This window comes from Cryptotermes secundus, unplaced genomic scaffold (genome assembly GCF_002891405.2).
Source record: "Cryptotermes secundus unplaced genomic scaffold, Csec_1.0 scaffold1507, whole genome shotgun sequence".
In the NCBI taxonomy this organism is placed as follows: domain Eukaryota; kingdom Metazoa; phylum Arthropoda; class Insecta; order Blattodea; family Kalotermitidae; genus Cryptotermes; species Cryptotermes secundus.
The window spans coordinates 172,394-193,899 of record NW_019739247.1 but is presented as its reverse complement, the minus strand read 5'-3'; the positions used below and the strand labels follow the sequence as shown (position 1 = coordinate 193,899).

General features: G+C 43.8%; 1 protein-coding gene across 2 annotated transcripts in view; it reads right to left on the bottom strand.

The window, feature by feature from the left end:
- Positions 1-1,351: 1,351 nt before the first annotated feature.
- Positions 1,352-21,506, bottom strand: part of LOC111871902 (octopamine receptor beta-2R) — a 167,949-nt gene continuing 147,794 nt past the window's right edge. For both annotated transcript variants that reach the window (XM_023865298.2, XM_023865297.2), the window contains one exon: positions 1,352-3,047. In XM_023865298.2, coding sequence (XP_023721066.1) covers positions 1,424-2,800 — 1,377 coding nt within the window. In that variant the 5' untranslated portion in view covers positions 2,801-3,047 and the 3' untranslated portion in view covers positions 1,352-1,423. The remainder of the gene's footprint in view (positions 3,048-21,506) is intronic.

Below are 21,506 nucleotides of genomic sequence, written 5' to 3'. Positions count from 1 at the left end.
TGACACAAGCTCACTGATTGAAGGGAAGCAGAGTGGTAACATCAGGGTTGCATATGAGGCAGGAGCCACCAGAGTTTTCGAATGCTGGTCGGTACTTGCGTACTTACAGAAATGTTGTGTTTTTTTTAAGTTCATACTGACCAATGCCATGATATTGCCTCGTAACAGGCAAGAAGAACTTACAATTCTTTGTATTCAGAACTCGATAATTCTTAATTGATTTCATTCGATTCCCAGAAACATTTGCAGATGCTAGACAATCACCAATATCGCCCACAAAACGACCAATAGGTAACTACAGGCGAATCCCAACTTGCGAACATGTGTTCACTGAAATGTGTTTCTAAGTTTAATTTTCTTTTTTTCCGTTAAATTTCTTAACGTCAATTTGTTAAAACGTTTGTGTAAGTGCGGGGTTCTGTGTTCGCTAACCGAAACTGGGAATACCAATTTATTAATCCGTGCAATGTTCGTAAATGCGAATCGCTAGTTTCTTGAAAGTTCGTAAGTAGAGGCTCACCTGTAATTGGAATACATTCCTTCTTGAGAAGCTAATGGTCGCTCATCTAGACAAGAAATACACAAATTTTATGGAACCTGAAGGTTCAGTGCTGTGTTCACAACAGTCCAGCACAGGATCCTATTGTAAGCCAGTTCAATCCAGCCCACACACTCGTATATTATTTCTCCGAAAAATAATTGTAGGATTTCGAGAAACACAATTTAGAAAAATAAGAAACGTAGTCGAGAAAATAATATCTGATTTTAAAGTGTACCTGAAGTGGTTTTGAACATAATCAGTAAGTCCCTACACGTGTGCTGTTCGTGTCCAATAGATACTCCACTCCTTGACATACACCCTGTATATTATTGTCTTCTCGGCGGCTTCTCCTGTTTTTGCTTCCAGACGATTCACATCTCGAATTTTGTCCATGTAAACGTAATTATTTACATAGCCCCAAGAAAGAATTAAGCGGTGTGATATCAAGGCTTCTAGGTAGCCATAGAATTTAACCTCCCCTGCCAAGCCACCTTGCAGGAAATGTTGCACCCAGAACTTCCGTAACGTGTCTTGAGAAATGCGGCTGTGCGCCATCTTGTTGGTGGCCGCTCATGAAACTGTTTCAGTAGAGGAACGTAAAGGTACAACATTCAGTGCTATGCCTTTTGTGTATTCGGAGAGAGAACGTACCGAAACCCCACAATTATTTTTCGGACATACTATACCATCTTTCCATGTTTTACAGCTTTACTAATTAAAATTTTGAATGCATATCCCATCTTAGCGTTCAACCAACAACTGTCTGTAACCATAAAATGAACAGACTCTTATCAGCGCTCTGGTGGTGACTTCCTTCTTCATAACGGCTCCAAAGAGTCACCATTTTGGGAACATTTTGCCCTCTAAGGCAACAGAGCCTCATCACAGACTGCTCCCGAACTCGCTTGAGCGTCTCCTATCGATATGTTTGAGGTAAGTCTCAGAGTAAATGCTCCGTGTCCTTTCATCATAACGAAGAGAGTGACGCCGCATATCCAGGGCATCGAGATCCGACGGCGGGCGTCGGCACAAACTGCAGAAAGCACACTGAAGAGTGTTCTTGAACGCTTCTCTGAAATCCCTGTTGAAATACGCGTAGATCAGTGGATTCAATGTTGAGTTGAAATAACCGATCCAGAACACGACAGATACCACGATATCCGGACAGGGGCAGGCTTCCCCGCAAAGGGTTGTGCTCACGTACCATAAGAAGAAGGGCAGCCAACAGAGGATGAAGGTTCCCATGATGACGCCCAAAGTCCTTGCTGCCTTGTGCTCGCGCTTCATTTTGATGATGTTCCGTTCTTTCGTAGGGGTTGAGTGCAGATCCCCGTGGTGGATTTCGTGCATGGTGAGTGTTTTGGAGGAGCCACCACTGCTACTCAGCACATCACCGTTACTGTTGTTGTGCTCTCTGTGTTGGTTCATCAACATGGCGTTCCCTATCCTCGAGTGAAGTTGTTTCTCTTGTCGATTCGCCTCTTTAAATATGGCCAAATATGTGAACACCATAATCGTACATGGGATCCAAAAGGAGATCGAAGAAGAAACAATTACATAAACCTTATTCACTTTAAACTCACAAATGTCCGGATTTTCTAACCTAAACAACTGATTCTCTTCAGTGGTGTACCAGCCTAGGAATATGGGAACAAAAGCAATAACGGCTGGAGAAATCCAAGTGTTTAAAAGCATAAATGCGACAACACGCTTTGTCATGTTTATAGGATATTTGAGTGGTTTCACAATCGCATAATACCTGTCTACACTTATACAGCACAGATGGAGTATGGAAGCGGTGGAGAAGTACACATCCAAGGAGTTCCACACGTCACACATGAAGTAACCGAACATCCAACGTCCAGTTAGCTGAACACTTGCGTTGAAAGTCATTGCCACCATGGCTACAAGCATGTCTGCCAGAGCCAGCGAGACCACAAAGTAGTTTGTAATAATACGTAATTTCCGATGCCTCATCACACTTACTATGACTAGCAGGTTTCCGAAAATGGCAGCGATGATAATGAACCCCATGACACCTGCCTTCAAGATGAGACTCAAAACGTCCGTCCATTCTTGTTCCCCTTCCAAAGACGGTGATACAGATGACGTCAGATTGTCCAATATGGCGTCTACAAGTGACGTTGGTGTAATGTCTGACGTGTGACTTAATGATAATGTTGATGGTGTAGGGTCGTAACGCAGCAGATGGTGTCCACTAGATGGATCAGTGATTTTAATGTCGGGATTAGACGCCATCCCATAATACACCTCAACAGTGATATAATCCTCCTGTTCTAGCGATATCTTACGATTGTCTTTAATAATATACGTGCCGGATATTTCGTTTTACAATTATTAGAAAGGATTATCATGGGAGCCAGAAGAATTCATGATCCCTCGTCCGACTGGAGATGGTGCTGGTGATGGTGATAATGGTATTGGCATGTGAACGGCCGTGTCTTCTCCATCTGCTTCCAGATCATCTCACTTGGTTTCCGGTAATCTGAGGACAAACAAAGATAACACTGAGAACGTAATTACACGTGACTGCAAACCATAACTCCCTCTTTAATATGATCAACGGATATGAACATGAAAGAGATAAGAAATGCATAGAAACCGCCAACTCAGAACCTTGAGAGATCTCAGATGATGAGATGATGACAGCAAAATAAAGGGTCTCCGGATGAAAGGTATAAAAAATAAAAAAATGTATATCTCGGAAACTAATTGTCATACACGTACCCGGTTTGTCATGGGAAAGGAAATCCCTGTAAATTTTTTCATGCCCGGCTTACGCGCATGTGCCGCCACATTTTTGCCACATGTTAGGAATGACTTGGACAGAGAGATGGCTGGGAGATGGATCGGCAGAGATGAACCAATTGCTTGGCCTCCTAGGTCGCCAGATTTAACCCAGTGGATTTTTTTCTTGTGGGGTTATGTGAAGAACATTGCCTACGAGGTTAAGATCAACGACCTGCAACACCTGAAAGCCCGCATAAAGGACGCTGTGGCTACGGTAACACCAAACATGCTTTAAGCCTGGATATCTGTCGTACAACATAGGGAGCCCACATTTAAATTTACTGAGAAAGTTATATACTCAGAAGAAAAAAAACGTTGATAGTTTCCCTTTGTAATGGTGTAACCCATTAATGTGTATAATAAATTCTTTCTGAGATATAATGATTTTAATTTGGATACTTTTCATTCGGACACCCTCTATTGAAGAGGGTGTGATTGAAATACGTATGAAGGGATGAACACAGACTGGGAAAAATATTTGTACCTAAAGAGGATGAACAGGAGGATAGAGTAAATTACATAGCAAGGAGCTTCATATATTTTACTCCTCGCCAAATGCTATTAGAAAGACCAGATTCAGGATAAGACGGGATAGGTGTATGCCATGAATGGACCATTTTGTACCCAGTAGATTTTGATGAGAAAACCTGGACGTAGGAGACACTGTTGGAGACCTAAGCACATTCGCCCTGTGTAATATTTCGTAACACGCAGTTTATTTTTAAGGTGAGCAGCAGTTAGTCCCATGCCCAACCCCAAGCTGGAGCACCACCCCTTGTCGTCCCTCTGCGATTGCTTATTCAATTTATTCACACATACTGTTCATACGTGTGGGCCGTATCTTCCATCCGCAACCTGGGGACCGGCCATGCCGTGGTGACAAGTGACTCACTAAGTCAAGGAGAGTGGGATGGGTTGGGTATGTCACACGCATTCGAGGGAAGAGGAACGTACACAGGGATCTGGTTGTAAAACCAGAAGGAATGAGACCACTAGGAAGACTAGACGTATATCGGGGATAATATTACAATGTGCCTTTGATGAATGGAATGGGGTTCATCTGGCTCACGATACAGACAAGTGGCAGACTGCTGTAAAAAAAAGGTAATCTCTTGTGAAGACGATAATGAATCTTCGGGGTTCCACAAAATGTTGCGAAATGTCCGAGAATACTTCGAAATATAACAAATGCACCCTGGTATGTAAGCAACCAAACGTTACATACAGACCTAAATATACCATACATCAAGGACGTCATCAGAGAAAAAAGTACCTCACGCCACAACAAACTAGCAAATCACCCAAACGACATCCTACAGCCACTCGTTGAACCGCAGCACAATCGAAGACTCCGAAGACACTGGCCAGCTGACCTAAAAGAAAACTAATGAGGAACCTCCCACTGGGGAAGGGACTCACAACGTCATTAAAAAGCATCACAGCTCTTACGCCAGCAAACTAGCTTATAGAATTGTAGCTTCTGATTGCTTAATAAATAAATAAAAAAAAAATGTCCGAGCGATGAAATAACAACCAAGCGTCGTCTAATTTTTATGCAGGATATTTTAGCATAAAATAACTGCACCGCTTGGCAGCATCACTTTGCAACTATTTCTCTGACTTCTGTCCGATGACGTTGCCAACCAACTGATAACAAATTACAACTTTGTGGAGCACAATATCAACTTAAACCAAGCAGCTCGTGGACACAAGTCGGATGCCCGTAACTTTGTTATCAGCTACAGGAGGAACCCGGACCTACCCACACGAGCACCGTCTCCGTGGACGCAGTAGACATCACACACGTCATCCGCCTCGCCATGTTCCTGGGAAGAATTTACACGTATACAGGTCTGTAGGCAGCACGAGCCGGCCACAGTGGAATCCAACTTGAGGCATGGATGTCTGTGTGTGTTTATTCCGTGCTTGAGCTATCCTGTATGCACGAAGCGGCCTTGCGACAGGCTGATCCCCCATCCTAGGAGTCCTACAGACTGCGTAAAACATAAATAAACTGAAAAAAAAACAGGCCAAGACCCAACAAAGGGCTGTAGAGCCATAGATAGATAGATAGATAGATAGATAGACAGACAGACAGATAGGCAGAAGGACTAAAACTATTAAGTAGTTCATATCTCCGGCCGGTCACGGTAGCCGAGCGGTCTAAGGCATGCACTGTCTTCACTCGTTCGGAAGCCGAGATCGTGGGTTCGAATCCCACTCACTGCATGGATGTTTGTGTGCGTTTTTCTGTGTTTGTCTACAGTTAGAGGCCTTGCGACGAGCTGATCACCCGCCCAAGGAGTCCTACCGCATGTGTAAGATCTAGTAAACCGAAGTGAAACGAAGAGTTTCATGAAGGTAGGCCTCGGCCCAAATTGGGGCTGTAGTGCCAGAGAAAAAAAAATCCATATCTCCAGAGAACATGAGAGCTTCCGAGTATTTTGAGAAGAAATAGTCATCTCTCAGATGCTCAACAGATTCCCCGCCTTCTATGAAATCCAAAATTTCGTTACCCTTCTCACAAGAACGTACAGTCTGTACTTACTACAATATGGAGCCACTTATAGGAATCTGTAAGAGGCAGGAAGACTCAACTGAAATCAGGAAACAGTTATAGCTTTCAGGGGATGGTGGATGTGCTACATTTCAAGCGTATTTCACAACGCCTTTTCAACTACATAGATTATGTGGCACAGACTGAGATGCGAACATCATGATGAACTGAAATTCTTAATTAATACGATAATTAGATTAGATTATTTATTGATTCTTGGGTTATTTACCGAGATCGTCATGACGTCAGAAGCTGCTGAGGCTAAAGTGTCCTCAGTGGCCATTGCATATGTAATCGAACTCAAGAGATGGTACCTATTCCGATTTATTGTCACGCAGTATGAGTGACTCTCGACGGGGTTTTGATGGGTGATTGGATTTACTGACCACGTAAACACACGACTCGGAACTACAAGCAATTACAGTGCCACCGCTAATTTCCACAACTCACAAATCACCACAACACATATTAAGTCTTCACCAGCCGTTCCCTGGCAACGGTTTCTAACAATGGCTATTCATCTGCTTCCGTGCTCAAGCCCACTCTGAATGGCGATTCCCTTCCAACTGCCTACTTTCGTCACAGACTCTCCAACTGCCTTCCTTATAAACCCTTTACACAGACCGAGTATAAAACGCAGTTTCCAGCGGTACCTCTGTTGTTGCATGCGTATCCGTTACCACGGGAACGTGTTTACCGAGCCGTTACCTAGAAACGGTTCTGGTATATTTGTTTTTCTTGCGGTCGTTGCATAGTAACGGTTCTACACGCTACGGTATTCTGTCGGCTGGGCGGACTCATGACCGCATAGCTAACACGTCCGAGTTTCTACTCAAACCAAGCCTTGAATATAGGTCAGAGGTACTTCCTGTTTACGCTGTTGCAGACTTGTCTGGATCCACAAAGCACATAAGGTCTACTTTCTTGTATCAGGTTTGAGGTTCACAGGCCGGGGATCAGGAAATGTACTGTCTATCCAGACATGACGCTTATAGTTGTCATTGACGTTTCTGAGAAACCTGTTCGACTATTTGCCGTGAAGATGGAGGCACTGGGATCCTCAGAGAAACGCTGATAATGATCTATCTCAGAAGACCATGACATCCTAGGCAGTTAATTCGCTCATGCACTCATGTATAGGGTTCACATACTTGTGCGTCCTCTGGGGACCTCCGACAGGAATTCTCATTTGAGGATGTGACACCCCCTCTTATAACTTCCCCTAACATCACCACTTTCTTGTAGCGCTATTGATTTCCAAGGGCCAGTGGCGCATACAGAGCTCTCTGTCTCCTGCCCCACTGCAAGTAGCCTGCACACCATAATTATAACGGGCTAACAGCAAGCATAATAATAATAATAATAATAATAATAATAATAATAATAAAATAAGGTAAATGTATCCCTGTGCTCAACTAAGCACCACGCCACGAAGACATATAGAGGAACAGACGCGAAGCTCCATATGCTCTCGACTTCATCACCAGATGTAGGTTGGCGGTCACCTTCCTGCTAGGACCATTTTTACCAAGGGAAAGAGGCCTCGGTACCCATTTTGGGTCCAAGGATCGCCAGTGCATAGAACTGATTTGGACTCTGTGGAAAATGGATAGAACTCTGACCCTGCCGGGAATCGAACTGCGGTCGTGTAGCTTGCAGCCGAATCTCTATACTTACTGAATTCTAATCTTCTTCAGAAGCTGCCAGTTGTGTAGCTACTCAAGAATTTCCCAGCATTTTATGGAATCCGAAGGTTCATTACCGTGTTCACAAGAGACCTCCACTGGTCCCTATCCTGAGCCAGATCAATCCAATCCATACTATCCCATCATATCTCTCTAAGATAATAACGCAACCAAGAAATTATGACAGAAAAAATGTTAACCTCGAACATAATCCGAGACAGAAAGGGATAAGTGTGCTCATTGGCACTGCCCTAACGAGGGGCAAGAAGTGTGGACCGTATGGTACAGGAAACTCCTGAAACGTCGTTAGTTTTAACAGGGTTGTATTTCTTGCACTAGACACTGTTCAACACATATTTCCTCTGCAATTACTCTACCACAGGCACAAAGAAGTAAAGTAAAAAAGTATAGGTATCCCTGTAACAGGCCGTGGAGGCCCATAATGTTGTGAGATGTTGAGGTTCCCACATTTTCTAGACAATCGACTCATAGATGGCGGTAAGGTTCCCAGCCTTGCGCGCCGGTCGCCCTTTACGCCCAAGAACATTCCAAGAATATTCCTGGCACTCATTTCTGTTAGAGGCTGAGTCGACCCCAGGGCCATAGTGAGGCTGCAAGGATTCGGTCAATTTAATAAATACCAGTGACGATTTGAACCCGCGACCTTCCAGCTTGTAGCATAGTGCCCCCCCCCCAAAGGCACAAATCATTAAGAAAATTGCTATTATGATATTCCTTGAGTTTATTATCCAGATAAAATTAATTACGATGTTCTGGGTTATGATACACGGTAGAAGATTTCTGCCCTGAAGACGGTGGAAAAGTAGTCCTAAAAAATGTTGGTACTGTACTGAACTACATGACAGTTGTATGGAACCCAGACTGGCACGAAGTGCACAGCCGCTACTGGTTGCATTTGCCCACTTCCTGTACGCAACACGCCAGCGATGTTCGCATGTGTATTGGCATATGTGATACATACGCACTGGCCTTGTGATTATTAAAATAATTACACAAGCGAACAGTACTACTGGCGCGCTGCATAGCAGAGACGAGTAAGCGTAACCAGTGTTACAATTTAGCGTCTAGTGCTAAACAGTGACCTTGTAATTAATTAATAAATTATTACACAACAGAATATCACTGGCGTGTTACCGGCAGGAGATGGATAAACGGGTAACCACTGTTAGGAACTAATTATTTGATGCCGAATACGTATATTAGTAGTAAAAGTAAAGTTATCCCTGTGCTTAACTAATTAAGCACTACGCCATGAAGGCGTATGGGGGAGTGGATGTATAGATCCACATTTTGTTGACCTCGGCACTAGTTGGAGGTGAGTGGTCAGCTTCACGCCTCTGCCGCTTTACCCCCGGGGAAAGAGGCCCTTGTACCCATTGTATAGGAGGTTGGGTGGAACACAGAGTCGGTGTGGACGATATGGAGAAGGGAAAATTATTGACCCTACCTGGACTCGAACTCTGACTCCTCGATCGTCCAGTCCGTAGCCAGTCGCTAAATCGACTACACTATCCCGGCTCACATATATTAATACTGACCTTGTAATTAATAAATGAATAATTAGACAACAGAACAACATTACAGGCGCCTTCGTGTATAAGGCCTCAAATCCCGCCAAGTACAGCCGGTTTATAAAAATAACCTTATAATTAACTAATAAATAATGAAACATTGGGCGTGTTACGTATGGAAGGTGACAAACAGAGCACCACGCAGCACGGTGCTACAGTACAGAGTTACTGACAATAACAGTTCCACCTATCGTGAATATCTTCAAATCCCATTTACTAAGTTAATCGGTCAATTAGGCAGTTATATACACATACTTACGAACGGTTTATGTGCTTAAGGGGGATTTAAATCTCATTTCCACTTGATAGGGGGGGGGGTGATCACGCTGCGTTTCAATATTACAACACGTAGCATGCTGAGGGAACCCAAGTCCTCTGCAAAGCCCAGTACATACTGTGGGGGGGGGGGGGTTATAGTTGTCTGGTTATTAATAAAACTCAATTTGTGCTTTTGTGTTGCAAGTAGGCGCACAGAGCGCCGGCCCTAAGCGCACTGTCTATAAATAACTACACAGAGAGGAAGAGACAAAGGCCAATCTCAGTTCTGAAATTTCAGTTTCATTAGGTTCATGACATCCCACGATCAGTCTGCTGTAGCAAAGCTGTGCGCACGAACGAATTAGCGTGCGATCCAAACGGAGCCATTCATGTTCTAACAGATATTCACTGAGATGAAAATTTGACCAGACAAATACGGCCTGGCTGAAAAACAGATTTTTTAAAAGAGGGACATATACTGTATATTGTATTTGTTCCAACGTTAAAGTACACATCGTTTCTACATATAAATGGTAACGGATATCAGTCACTCACTGATGGAGCAGAGCCCTTCTTGAGGAGAAGCCAAATCTGCAGCTACTCAAGAATTTTCCAGCATTTTATGGAACCAGAAGCTACATTACCGTGTTCACAGGAGCCCTCCACTGGTCTCTACCCTGATCCAGATCAATCCAATCCATACCATCTCTTTATTACCCACTTCAATACTCTTCGTTCGTCTATGTCTTGGTCTTCCCAGTGATCTCTTTCCCTTTGATTTTCCTACCAAACGCATATCACGTAAATACGTAAATATTACAATAATATTATATATAGATACATCCGGGAGGAGTCGGCCTACAATATCCAACTGATTCTGAATAAAAAAAATCCATTAAGAAAGTTTCAGTCAAGGCAATTGAAAAGTAAGGAAATGGGGTACAAGAAATAATTTGTTTTAGTTAAAACTTTTACAGCAAATTTAAAGTAGAAACTGAAACCAGAGCTGTTTACTTGTGAAGGACGTTACAAAGACATGTTTGCATGAGAGCGGTGTAGTACTTAAGTGGGTGGCAACACTGTGCGTCCAAAACCCAGTCGAATATTTTAAACGGTTTTTGTAACATGTTTCATAATTACACAGCACTTATTGTAGTTTTGTACGTTGAAATTATTCCGAAATTTCTATTTAAAACAGTTATTTTCGGTCTCCCTCTTATCTTGCTTTAAAATTTCTAAGCCTCCTTAAAAATTTTGGAATTGCACCCATGTTACTAAGACTCGAAAAAATCATGTTTAAGAATAATGTGCCCACAAACTTTAGCCAGACTCCTCCTTGTTCACAGACATCTACTCCTAGATCTACTAAGTGTTTTCTTTCATTCAGCTTTTCCGTCTTTCCATGCATGACTTTACTAGACCACAAGTCCTCATGTCTTGCCGATTTCACCCCATTCTGTTTTAAGTAAAGTAAAACAAAGCTATCCCTGTAACAGGCCATGGAGGCCCATAGGGTTGTGAGATGCTGAGGCTCCCACATTTTGTAGACAATCGGCTCACAGATGGCGGTAAGGTTGTCAGCCTTACGCACCTGCCGCCCTTTACCCCCAGGAATATTCCTGGTACTCATTTCTGTTAGAGGCTGAGTCGACCCCAGGGCCACAGTGCGGCTGGAAGGAGCAGGTCAATTGAAAAAAAAATCCACCTCATCGGGAATCGATCCCACGACCTTCCGGCTTGTACCACAGTGCGTCAACCAACTACGCTACCGTGTGCCCATCCATTTTGTTTGAGCACCCAAAGATCAGTGAAGAGTAGGCAAATACCACTCAATAACCACAAATCTCTAAAATATAGAACTAATAATAATAATAATAATACACAGAAAGAAAGAAACAATCCCAAAATGGGAAAGAAGTAACGGGATACAATACGCTCTCTCTTCAGTATTTAGTTTCGAAGCGCCTCTGTTCTGTGTTCCTGCCTTACGAAGACAGCCGATCTCATGCCAGCATAAAACAACAGGCACCACTAGCCCTATAGACAGATAGATCAGGAGAAGGCTTGTTAACAATGAGATGGAATTACGCCTAATGAATTGCGAGGACAATGGTGGGATATCTGACAAGTAGCCCAAGCACAAAGCTCTTAAATCGAAATTAATTATCTATAGGCTGAAGCACGTTGTCTAAGCAGTTTAAACATAAAATAAATTGGTAGTTCAAAACCTGAACTCAGCTTAACACCCACGGGTTTCTGCTCCCCTTTAACTTCCTCCACTCCTCTTTAATTAATTTTTGTAACGTTTTCAACCCTCTTCCAAGAGATCACTTAACGAAGTCTCCCTGAAACACACGCGTTACCGCATTCACTTCAGACGAACAGAAAACCAATTCTTCGTGTGCTTAACTTCACCATGGAACTAATTGGGATTTTACGCCAATCGCTTTGCATATCATAGCCACTTCTCCTTGTGATACACCCTTCTCACATTTTATGAAAGATTATGCCGAGTAGTCTGGTTCAGCAGTGAAAGTGATTACAGGAGGATAAAAGCTGTAGATACAGTAAGAACCTAGCTGTTAGCAGAGGGAGGTATTGTTTCAAGAAATGAATTAAGACAAATTGGTTTCAAGATTTATCACTGCACAAAATATATTAAAAGTCTTTGTTCTGTAAGAGCATTAAGATGGTATTTGGGGCTTTCATCACGTCATCTTCTGGAAACAAAAGCCGTCGAGGAAGGAAAACACTCGACAAATCAATGGTCGACTCTCAAGAATATATGACTGTCAGCAGGAGTTTCCGAAACGTCATACCATTCTTATTGTGCTGCCTAATGTGACCCGGGATAGTGTAGTCGGTATAGCGAGTAGCTACGGACTGGACGACCGAGGGGTCGGACTTCGAATCCCGGTAGGGTCAAGAATTTTCTCTTCTCCAATCATCCAGACCGGTTCTGGGGTCCAACCAACCTCTTATCCAATGGGTACCTGGGGCTGTTTCCCCGTGGGTAAAGCGGCCGGGGCATGAAGCTGACCATTCACCTCCAAATAGTGCCGAGGTGAAGAAAATGTGGATTTATACATCCACTTCTCCATACGCCTTCATGGTGTAGTGCTTAATTAGTTAAGCACAGGGACAACTCTGGCAGTGGGCTATAAGCAGAGTATGATGTAGGGTTGCGGTCCCTGTTGCGACCCTACCACGGATATGGGCCCTGGCGCCTCTCCACCCAGAACGTGGGACTGCCTCCAAGTTAAATGACCAGGTTATTCTTAGACTGGGTCACTCGGGGTCTTGCAATCTGAAGGCCAGGACTGCCAATCCATCAGCCACGGGCAGGGACTAAATGTGCTGTCGTCTGTCAATCTTCATTCCACCAATTGCTCCACAATCACCCTCACCTATCATCTGGGGCTGGTACAATAGGCCAGAAGTGGCCGCAGTACAAGGAACTTAGTCCCACCCCACTAGCATTAAGAAAGTCACATCTGGCATATCTCCATTTACTAGCTGGAATATACAGATTGCAATCTTGCGTACTAAATTATAAATGGACTGGCACAACTGATGAATTAATTAAGCACTAGGCGTATGGGGCAGTGGATGTATAGATTAACGTACTCTTGACCTCGGCAATAGATGGAGGGCCGGTCACGGTATCCGAGCGGTCTAAGGCGTGCACTGTCTTCGCTCGCTCGAAAGCCGGGATCGTGGGTTCGAATCCCACTCAGGGCATGGATGTTTGTGTACAGGTAGTGGCCTTGTGACGAGCTTATCACCCGCCCAAGGAGTCCTACCGAATGTGTAAGATCTAGAAAAACCCAAGTGAACGGAGAAGTTCATGGAGGTAGGCCTAGGCCCACTGGGGCTGTAGTGCCAAGGGAAAAAAAAAAATAGATGGAGGTGAATAATCAACTTCACGCTCCTGCCTCTTTACTCCTGGGGAAACAGCCCCCGGTACCCACTAGGCAGGAGGCTGGGTGGGCCCCAGAACCGGTCTGGACGATTTGGAGAAGGGAAAAATTCTTGACTCTACCGGGATTCGAACTCCGACCCCTCGGTCGTCCAGCCCGTAGCCAGTCGCTATACCGACTGCGCTACCCTGGCTCTTGCGTTAAAACGCGATTATCAGCCTACAGAAACGCATTTTTTAACCCCTTCAGATTCAAGGCATCAGAAAGATGTCTCCCCCTTCTTTCTCCCTAGTTTTCTCATTATTATTTTGTCTTCCACATTCTCCCGTTCCTTCTCCTTTTCCGCCCCTTCGCTTCTCCCCTCAATCTTCGGCTCCCTCTCCTTTCTATGATCCTATTTCCCTCTCCTCTTCCTCCCTCCTCCATCAACTCCTGACTGCCACAACTGCGCATTCTGGGTCGCAGGAGGTTAAGCATTACACTCGAGATATTCTAATTCCGCAGTCATGTCTGTCCTTCCGTCCCTCAGCCCGTCCTCAAACGTAACAATTCTACATTCTTGCCTCGCGTCTTATGAGAAGCTGTTTATAATATCACATTCTGAACAAAACGTTAAGTAAGATGACAGAGCGAGTGGGAGGGAGAAAAAGGAAGTGTTTCAGTTACGGTACCGGCAGAGCGAGTAGCATTGCCTAAAGGAGGGGTGAATGGTAGGTGGTGGGGGGGATGATTTTCATTGGGGAAATTATACTAGCATCACACGTGAGCACGGTAAAAGGGAAATGGTGGCGGGTGGCATTGGGAGGGGCAACAGAATTACAACCAGGGATGGAAATGGCTTTCCAGAACTAGGTAGAAGCAAGAGATTAGTTGAAATAGCTGGTAGCAATGACTAGCACAGGACAGTACTACAATGCGGGCCCTTGGTTCGTTGTCGGAAAGTAACCGGAATAGCTCAGTCAACCTAGTATCCACATTAATCTCTGCAAGGGTGTAAACGGTTGTACGGAAATAACTAGAACTTTGTGTGCGTTTATTCTGTGTTTGTGTTGTCCCGTGTTTAGGTAGCGGCCTTGCGACGGGCTGATCCCTCATTCAAGGAGTCCTACCGAATGTCTGTAGCATCAAGAAACTGAAGTGAAACGGCGTTTCGCGGATGTACGTTTTTCCAGAGGCAGCAAACAGGAATTGAACACAAATAATAATAATAAATAACGTCCTAACGATGACGTAACGCCCTATGTCACTAACTGGCGACAATGTACCCTCGCTTCCAAAGAAGATGGAGTAGTTTCTGAGCAGAGAGATTATAACCTGTTAGTAAAACAAGAGATTTTATATGAGTTCCATTTTGGTAGCAGAAGCAAAACCAATTTCAGTGCTATGTTTAAGAGAAAAATATTTCACAAAATGGGGGAAGCGCCGTTTGTTTTCTTATCCACGTCTATTTTGGGGTTTATTTTGGTTTACGTTTAATTTTGACGTCTTCAAATATCCTGAAATACTTTCCTACCCGCCGCTTGTTAGGAGGAGCGTCCGATGAATTCTCAGCCAGCGACTGTTGCCAAGAGTTTCCTTAGATCAAATTTATTTCCATTTGACCTTCTCCAGGATTTCAACTCCTCTCACCCTCGCCGAAGTAGGCTGCTGCATGTCCTGATTATCCTAACATTCTTCTCTTTAGCCCAAACACTCTGAATCCCAAATCTGATATTTATACTGATGAAGTCAGCTCTCCTATGTTTCGTAGGCCATTTGTTTAAGACTCTGGGTTCTGTCCAATGCTCCACTCTGCCAGAAATTCTACTGACTGTATGGATTTCACGTCACAAGCTGACCTGCGTAACACATTCATTAAGCACCGGACTGTATTACTGGGGTTTTGGACTTTTTCCATCGTCCGGAATTTTAGGTAATAGAGGATACGACGTTTCGGGAACTGGATCTGTTTCCGTCTTCAGGTGATTGAGATTAGCTCTTTCTAAGGGGCCCAACTGAGTAGGTGTCTTTCTTTCTCACCTGAAAAGGGAAACAGATCCAGTTTCTGAAATGCAGTGTCCTCTATTACCTAAAATTCCGGACGATGGAAATGTCCAAAACTCCAGTAATTCTGTGTGTCACCCACCATTGTCAGATCGCTTTAGAATCTACAGGCCTGTATGCTGTACGCACGGAACAAGAAAACTTATAAAACGAAACTCCACACTAATCCCACTGTGCTGAATGGCTTATTCCATAAGCCTGAAGACTGAAGTAGTATGTTGCCTTGAAACATAGGTAAATTTCTACCAGACTGCACTGCGCAACGTCCCAGATGACGTATACTTCAAGTTACTTGTACACCCGTGTAATAGGGGGCTCACTTTTGAAGAGGTCTCACAGGACGAAGATGTAAGCCATGATCTCCGACGTCACAAATTCTGCACTTCTTCTTAAGTAAACGACTCCGAAATTCATGGTTTCACTGTATTAAATAGGAACACGTAGTAGCGTAGTTGATTGAGGCACTATGTTACAAGCCGGAAGGTCGCGGGATCGATTCCTGATGAGATCAATGGACTCTTCAATTGACCTAATTCTTCCAGCCGCACTATGGCTCTGGGGTCGACTCAGCCTCTAACAGAAATGAGTACTAGGGATATTCCTGGGGGTAAAGGGCAGCCGGCGCATGAGGCTGACAATCTCACCGCCATCTGTGAGGCGACTGTCTAGAAAATATGAGAGCCTCGACGTCTCACAACCCTATGGGCCTTCACGGCGTGTTACAGGGACAGATTTACTTGTATCGTATTGAATAACCAAAAGCAGGGATATCTGACGCTTAGGCTCAAGATATGCCTACAGGGCTAGTTCAGTATGACTGGTTACTGACGATGTCCAATTGAAGTTCAATGGCGCTTTCGTTAACCCTACTTGCTCTCAGCATTTTGTTACTTCAGTTCGAGACGACATTTCACTGGCAATTTATAATTTAAATTGTTCTTAAACGAAAACAATTGAAGTGTCAGTATTGTGTTTCCAGATCCTTCTTGTGACTTGTAGGATCAAGCAACAGAACTCTCAAGATAGCTTGTTTCGATCAAAGTACAGTCTGACACACAAAAAAATAAAATATTCTAAGCGTAAGATTTCTTATTTCATTTATGCAATTCGGGGTTATCGTAGCTGCAATAACGGAAGTTATGTAGCAGGTCACGAACGACCGATAAGTCTTTTTCTTTTCAGTGTATCTTGTCTATTCTCTGAGCAGTGATAATATTTTGACGTGGTTATACAATATGTAATACACTATATAAAGTAGATGGTTAATGACTGACTATTTATGCATGCTATTAGCGGGAGATGGCGTTATTTGTTGGCGTCGACGCATCGGTCCACAACAAATAGGACTCAAAAGTAACATGAGAGAAAACATGGGAAGTTACTAGTACGGATGCTTACACAAGAAATGAACAGAGTGCCCGCTGGATTGTCAATGGGTGTTACATTAGTATTACTTAAATTTACATTTAATGAAAGTAGGGACAGCCTCTGTGGTCAAGTGGTCTGATTTCCTGGCTACAGATCCAGAGGTACCGGGTTCGATTACAGGCGTTACCAGATGTTATGAGAAGTAGTGGGTCTGGAACGGGATCCACTCAGCCTCGTGAGCATAACTGAGAAGCCACTTGAATGCAAAGTAGCGGCTCCGGTCTAGAAAATCAAATTTAACGTCCGTGGGGATCCGTTGCACTGACCATGCGACACCCTCTATCTGCAAAATTTGGCACTAACAACTAACAAGCGGCGGTCGCTCCGTCGGTATAGTTCGCTTGCGGACTAAGACCACGGAATGACTTTTTTGTAATGTACGTACTAAATCAACATACTAGGCCGCGCCATAGATCAAGCGGTTAGTCGCTGGCTTCCCACCGCGGCGGCCCGGGTTCGATCTTGGGTCTGGTCAAGTGGGGTTTGTGGTGGACAAAGTGGCGCTGGGGCGGGTTTTCTCCGAGTACTTCGGTTTCCCTTGCCAATCTTCATTCCACAAAATTATCCATCATCACAATTTCCCGGGCAGGCTACAATAGGCCAATCAGTGGCCGCCGTGCCGAGTGGAGCCAGTTGGACTCCACCCCCCACTAAGCGAATTAAAAAAAAATCCACATAGGAGTACTAAACCATTTGGCAGGTCCAAGGCCTATAATTTTCTTGTAAATATCCTAAACCGACTTTTGACCTCCCTTTTCTCTCAATATATATAAAACACAAGTTGTATGTGTTTCGTTTTAATAACCCCCACTTCCTGTCAGTAGTCAAAACATCTCTTCTTCGTCTTCCCAGAAATGTAAGGCTATATATATACCCTACTATTAATCTGTCTCTCCAAACTCTGTGCACTGTCCCTCTCTTCAGATCTGGCGGGTGTAACCGGATGTTCTGTGGATGTGGTGAAGCACATTCAGAGAAACTAGGAACTTGTCGGGCGTGTGTTCATGTTCAGAGACGTACTTCTGCCATAATTTCCATGCTATAGAACCCAGTAAACTCTATGGAAACATCGGATACAAAATATGCATGTGTGTATTGTCACGAATTTATGGCGCCGTGACTAATAACAACGGGTTCTGGATTAGATTTACTGACAACTTCTCGTACAATCTCTCATACTCATAATCAATTACAGGAGCTCGCAATAAATGACTGCCTAAGACTCGCTCCATTCTCTCTCCGTCTCTCTCTCAGTTCTGATCTGAGTATGTTTTACACCAATTATATAGTCTCGAGTCGGATCCATACAAAACACATCCGTTGCCTAGCAATGGATATATGCGAACCACATAGAAAACATCTCGTGTTCAAGAATGCGCATTTATTGGCCCGCTACATAACAATGGATCTACTTGTCACGGTACGTACATATATGTGGATGTACGCGCGCGCGCGCGCGTGTGTATGTAAGTATTTATGTAAGCCTATTACGCATGTATACCTGTATGTATAGGATAAATATATGTGTTATATATGCAGGGCCTATTTAGGCCTATGTTCATATGATTGTACATATTCACAATATGTACATGCGTAAACTATGCAGGCTGGCAGCGCCATAGCTCAAGCGGTTAGTCGCTAGCTTCCCACCGCGGTGGCCCGGGTTCGAGTTAAGTGGGATTTGTGGTGGACAAAGTGGGGTTTGGGCAGATTTTCTCCGAGTACTTCGGTTTCCCCTACCAATCTTCATTCCACCAATTGCTCCACAATCACCCTCACCTACCATCTGGGGCTGGTACAATAGGCCAGAAGTGGCCGCAGTACAAGGGACTTAGTCCCAACCCACTAGCAATAACAAAAAAGCTACGGAGACTACATGCACCTAAACATTTTTAGATGGTGTTGTTTTCGCTCAAATTTATTTCCTTTCCTTCGCTGTGCTATCTTATGTGGAATTTTCGCCCCATAACACAAATTCTGTACGACAGACTGAATTTGCAGTTTGATAAAACTTTTCTCCTTTCGCCGCAGCGGTTTATTCACCAGCCATGATGCAGTGTTATCAACTCCTTCTTCAACTTCCTGAAGCGCCTACGACTTCTGAAATACTTACATACAACTTTGAATACTTTAATACTCGTACCCAAAGCCTTCAGAAAGATAGTCGCCCCCGGAACACTTTCACAAGTTACTTTGCATTCATTACTGCTACAGATGGTGGATCTCGCAAAGTCTCTGAACACATAAACCCCACGAGCTTCTCTCTAGCAGTTTCTCGTTTTCTTTCAGCTTCACGCTCCCCTTAGTCCCTTCAGGCAATTCTTGCAATATTATTTTAACATAGAAAACGACCGCTCCTTCCACGTCACTTCCGACTCAACGTTCATAATCATCTTAACCTCCGACACGACTCGGCTTATTCAGTCAAAATGAACATTACAAAAAGAAAACAAAAAACTCCGTGGTTCTAGTCCGCAAGCGAACTATACCGACAGAGCGACCGCCGCTTGTCGGCGAAGTTAGTGCCAACTTTAGCGGATAGAGGGTGTCGCGTGGTCAGCGCAACGAATCCCTAGAGCGGTTAATTTCGGTTTTCTATACCGGCGCCGCTACTTTTCCATTCAAGTAGCTCCTCAATTATCCTCACGAGGCTGAGTGGACCCCGTTCCAGACCCACTACTTCTTAGAAAATCTGGTAGCGCCGTGAATCGAACCCGGACCTCTGGATCCGAAGCCAGGAACTCTGACCACTAGACCCCAAATGAATACAGCTACGTTGCTTATAGCGGTTTCTGCGTTTAGCGTCACGTGGGTCTCTGGACTTGAGCAGCAGTCTTACTACTCCAAAGAGAACACAATATTTCGGAGATATATTCTGTTTCCATCCTCAGGTGAACGATATGGAGGCCTTTCCTGAGGAGGGTCAGATAAAACAGCTTACTGCGATCACTGAAATTTAGTCTTACAGTTAAGTCTACCTTATACAGTAGTCAACGCGCTTAGAATTCTTACTAACGTCAACAGAGTTCTCAAAGCGAAATTTCGTAATGTGAATCGCCATTTCCAGACATGTACAATGCTGTAATTAGGGGGTTAAGTCCCCCAACAATATATAATCACCAATTTTATTGTCCGAAAGGAAACATAAACATTGGAGACTACTTCATTATGACAACCTCTTTGCTATTGAGGTAAAGCTATCCCTGTAACAGGCCGTGGAGGCCCATAGGGCTGAGAGAGATCGAGTCTCCCACATTTTTCTAAACAATCGGCTCACAAATGGCGGTAAGGTTGTCAGCCTTACTCGCCGTTCGCGCTTTACCCCCCAGGAAAATTATTTAATTAATTCCTGGTACTCATTTCTGTTAGAGGCTGAGTCGACCCCAGGGTCATAGTGCGGCTGGAAGAATTAGGTCAACTGAAAAATCCACTGTCCACAGAATGGACATACACTAAAACAAATGACTGCTCGCTCATTCGTGACTTCCTGTATAAAACAATTTCGTGCAATGTGTTAACGCTCTTCAACCCTGAAATTTCACAATGACAATGACAAATCTGACAAAAAATCATTTATACGGATATACTGCAATGTAAATTTTTCAGATTAATGGATTCATATAAGTTATTTTAAATTATTCTGTAGACCTATCCGTTACAAACACAAACCTATACCGCCACAAATGGCAAATGGATCTATCACAAATTGGCATTACGACATATAATTACATTAAAAAAGCAGATATCAATTAATATAATAATAATATTTTAAACAGGAAGTTCTGTAAAGAACAATCACCTATCTTTCCTTTGATATGACTAGGACCGCATGAAAAATTAAAACATTAGGGGGGGGGGCACCAGACACACGGACAGCAAGGTAATGTCATAAGCTTCCCTTTATTTTTCACAATAAGGAAAGTAAGTTAACAATAGTAAATTCTTTATTTTATTTCTTATAAAATAATAGCTTTAATTAATATTTATGATACCTCACGAAGGGTGAGACTGGCTGAGAGGCAAATGTGACTAAATGTCGGTTTCTCTTCGCTTTACCCTACCTCACAACTCGAGCGTGTCTCATCCTCATTTCGAAGCAGAAGTTGGCAGACATTAATCAGCTCGCTCAAGGGCGCCTCCAAATACCGGCTCAGTAGGCCTCACGGACGAAGCCATTTCTAACTTCACAGCTGGGTCCCTTAATCCTTCTTCAAGCAGTGCCGATTCTTCCAAACTTTTCAATTTTTCCTCTTAACTACAGGCCTGGTGACGTCGATCGGGAAATCCTTTTCCTTTGTTCTGTCTTCAGTGCCTTTTCTTATCCACAGGGACTTTGCAAATTCGTTGCTTCTCTCTATAGGAGGCAAACCTTGTGGCTTCCTCAACCCATGAATCATTATTATGAAAAAAGCAAAGCCTTCCAGCAGCAGCTGGTTCAAGCGCAGTCACTGGTCTGCGGGATGGGAGCTCGGTTCGATTCCTAGAGGGGACAAAAATTCTTCTCTTCCCCACAGCGTCCAGACCGGCCCTAAGGCCCATCCAGCCTCTTATTCAAAGAGCACAGAGAGCTCTTACTCCGGGAATAAACTGGCTGGGGTGTGAAGCTGAATATTCAACTCCACCCACGGCCGATATTAAGAATACGTGGAGCTATACCTCCATTCCCCATAC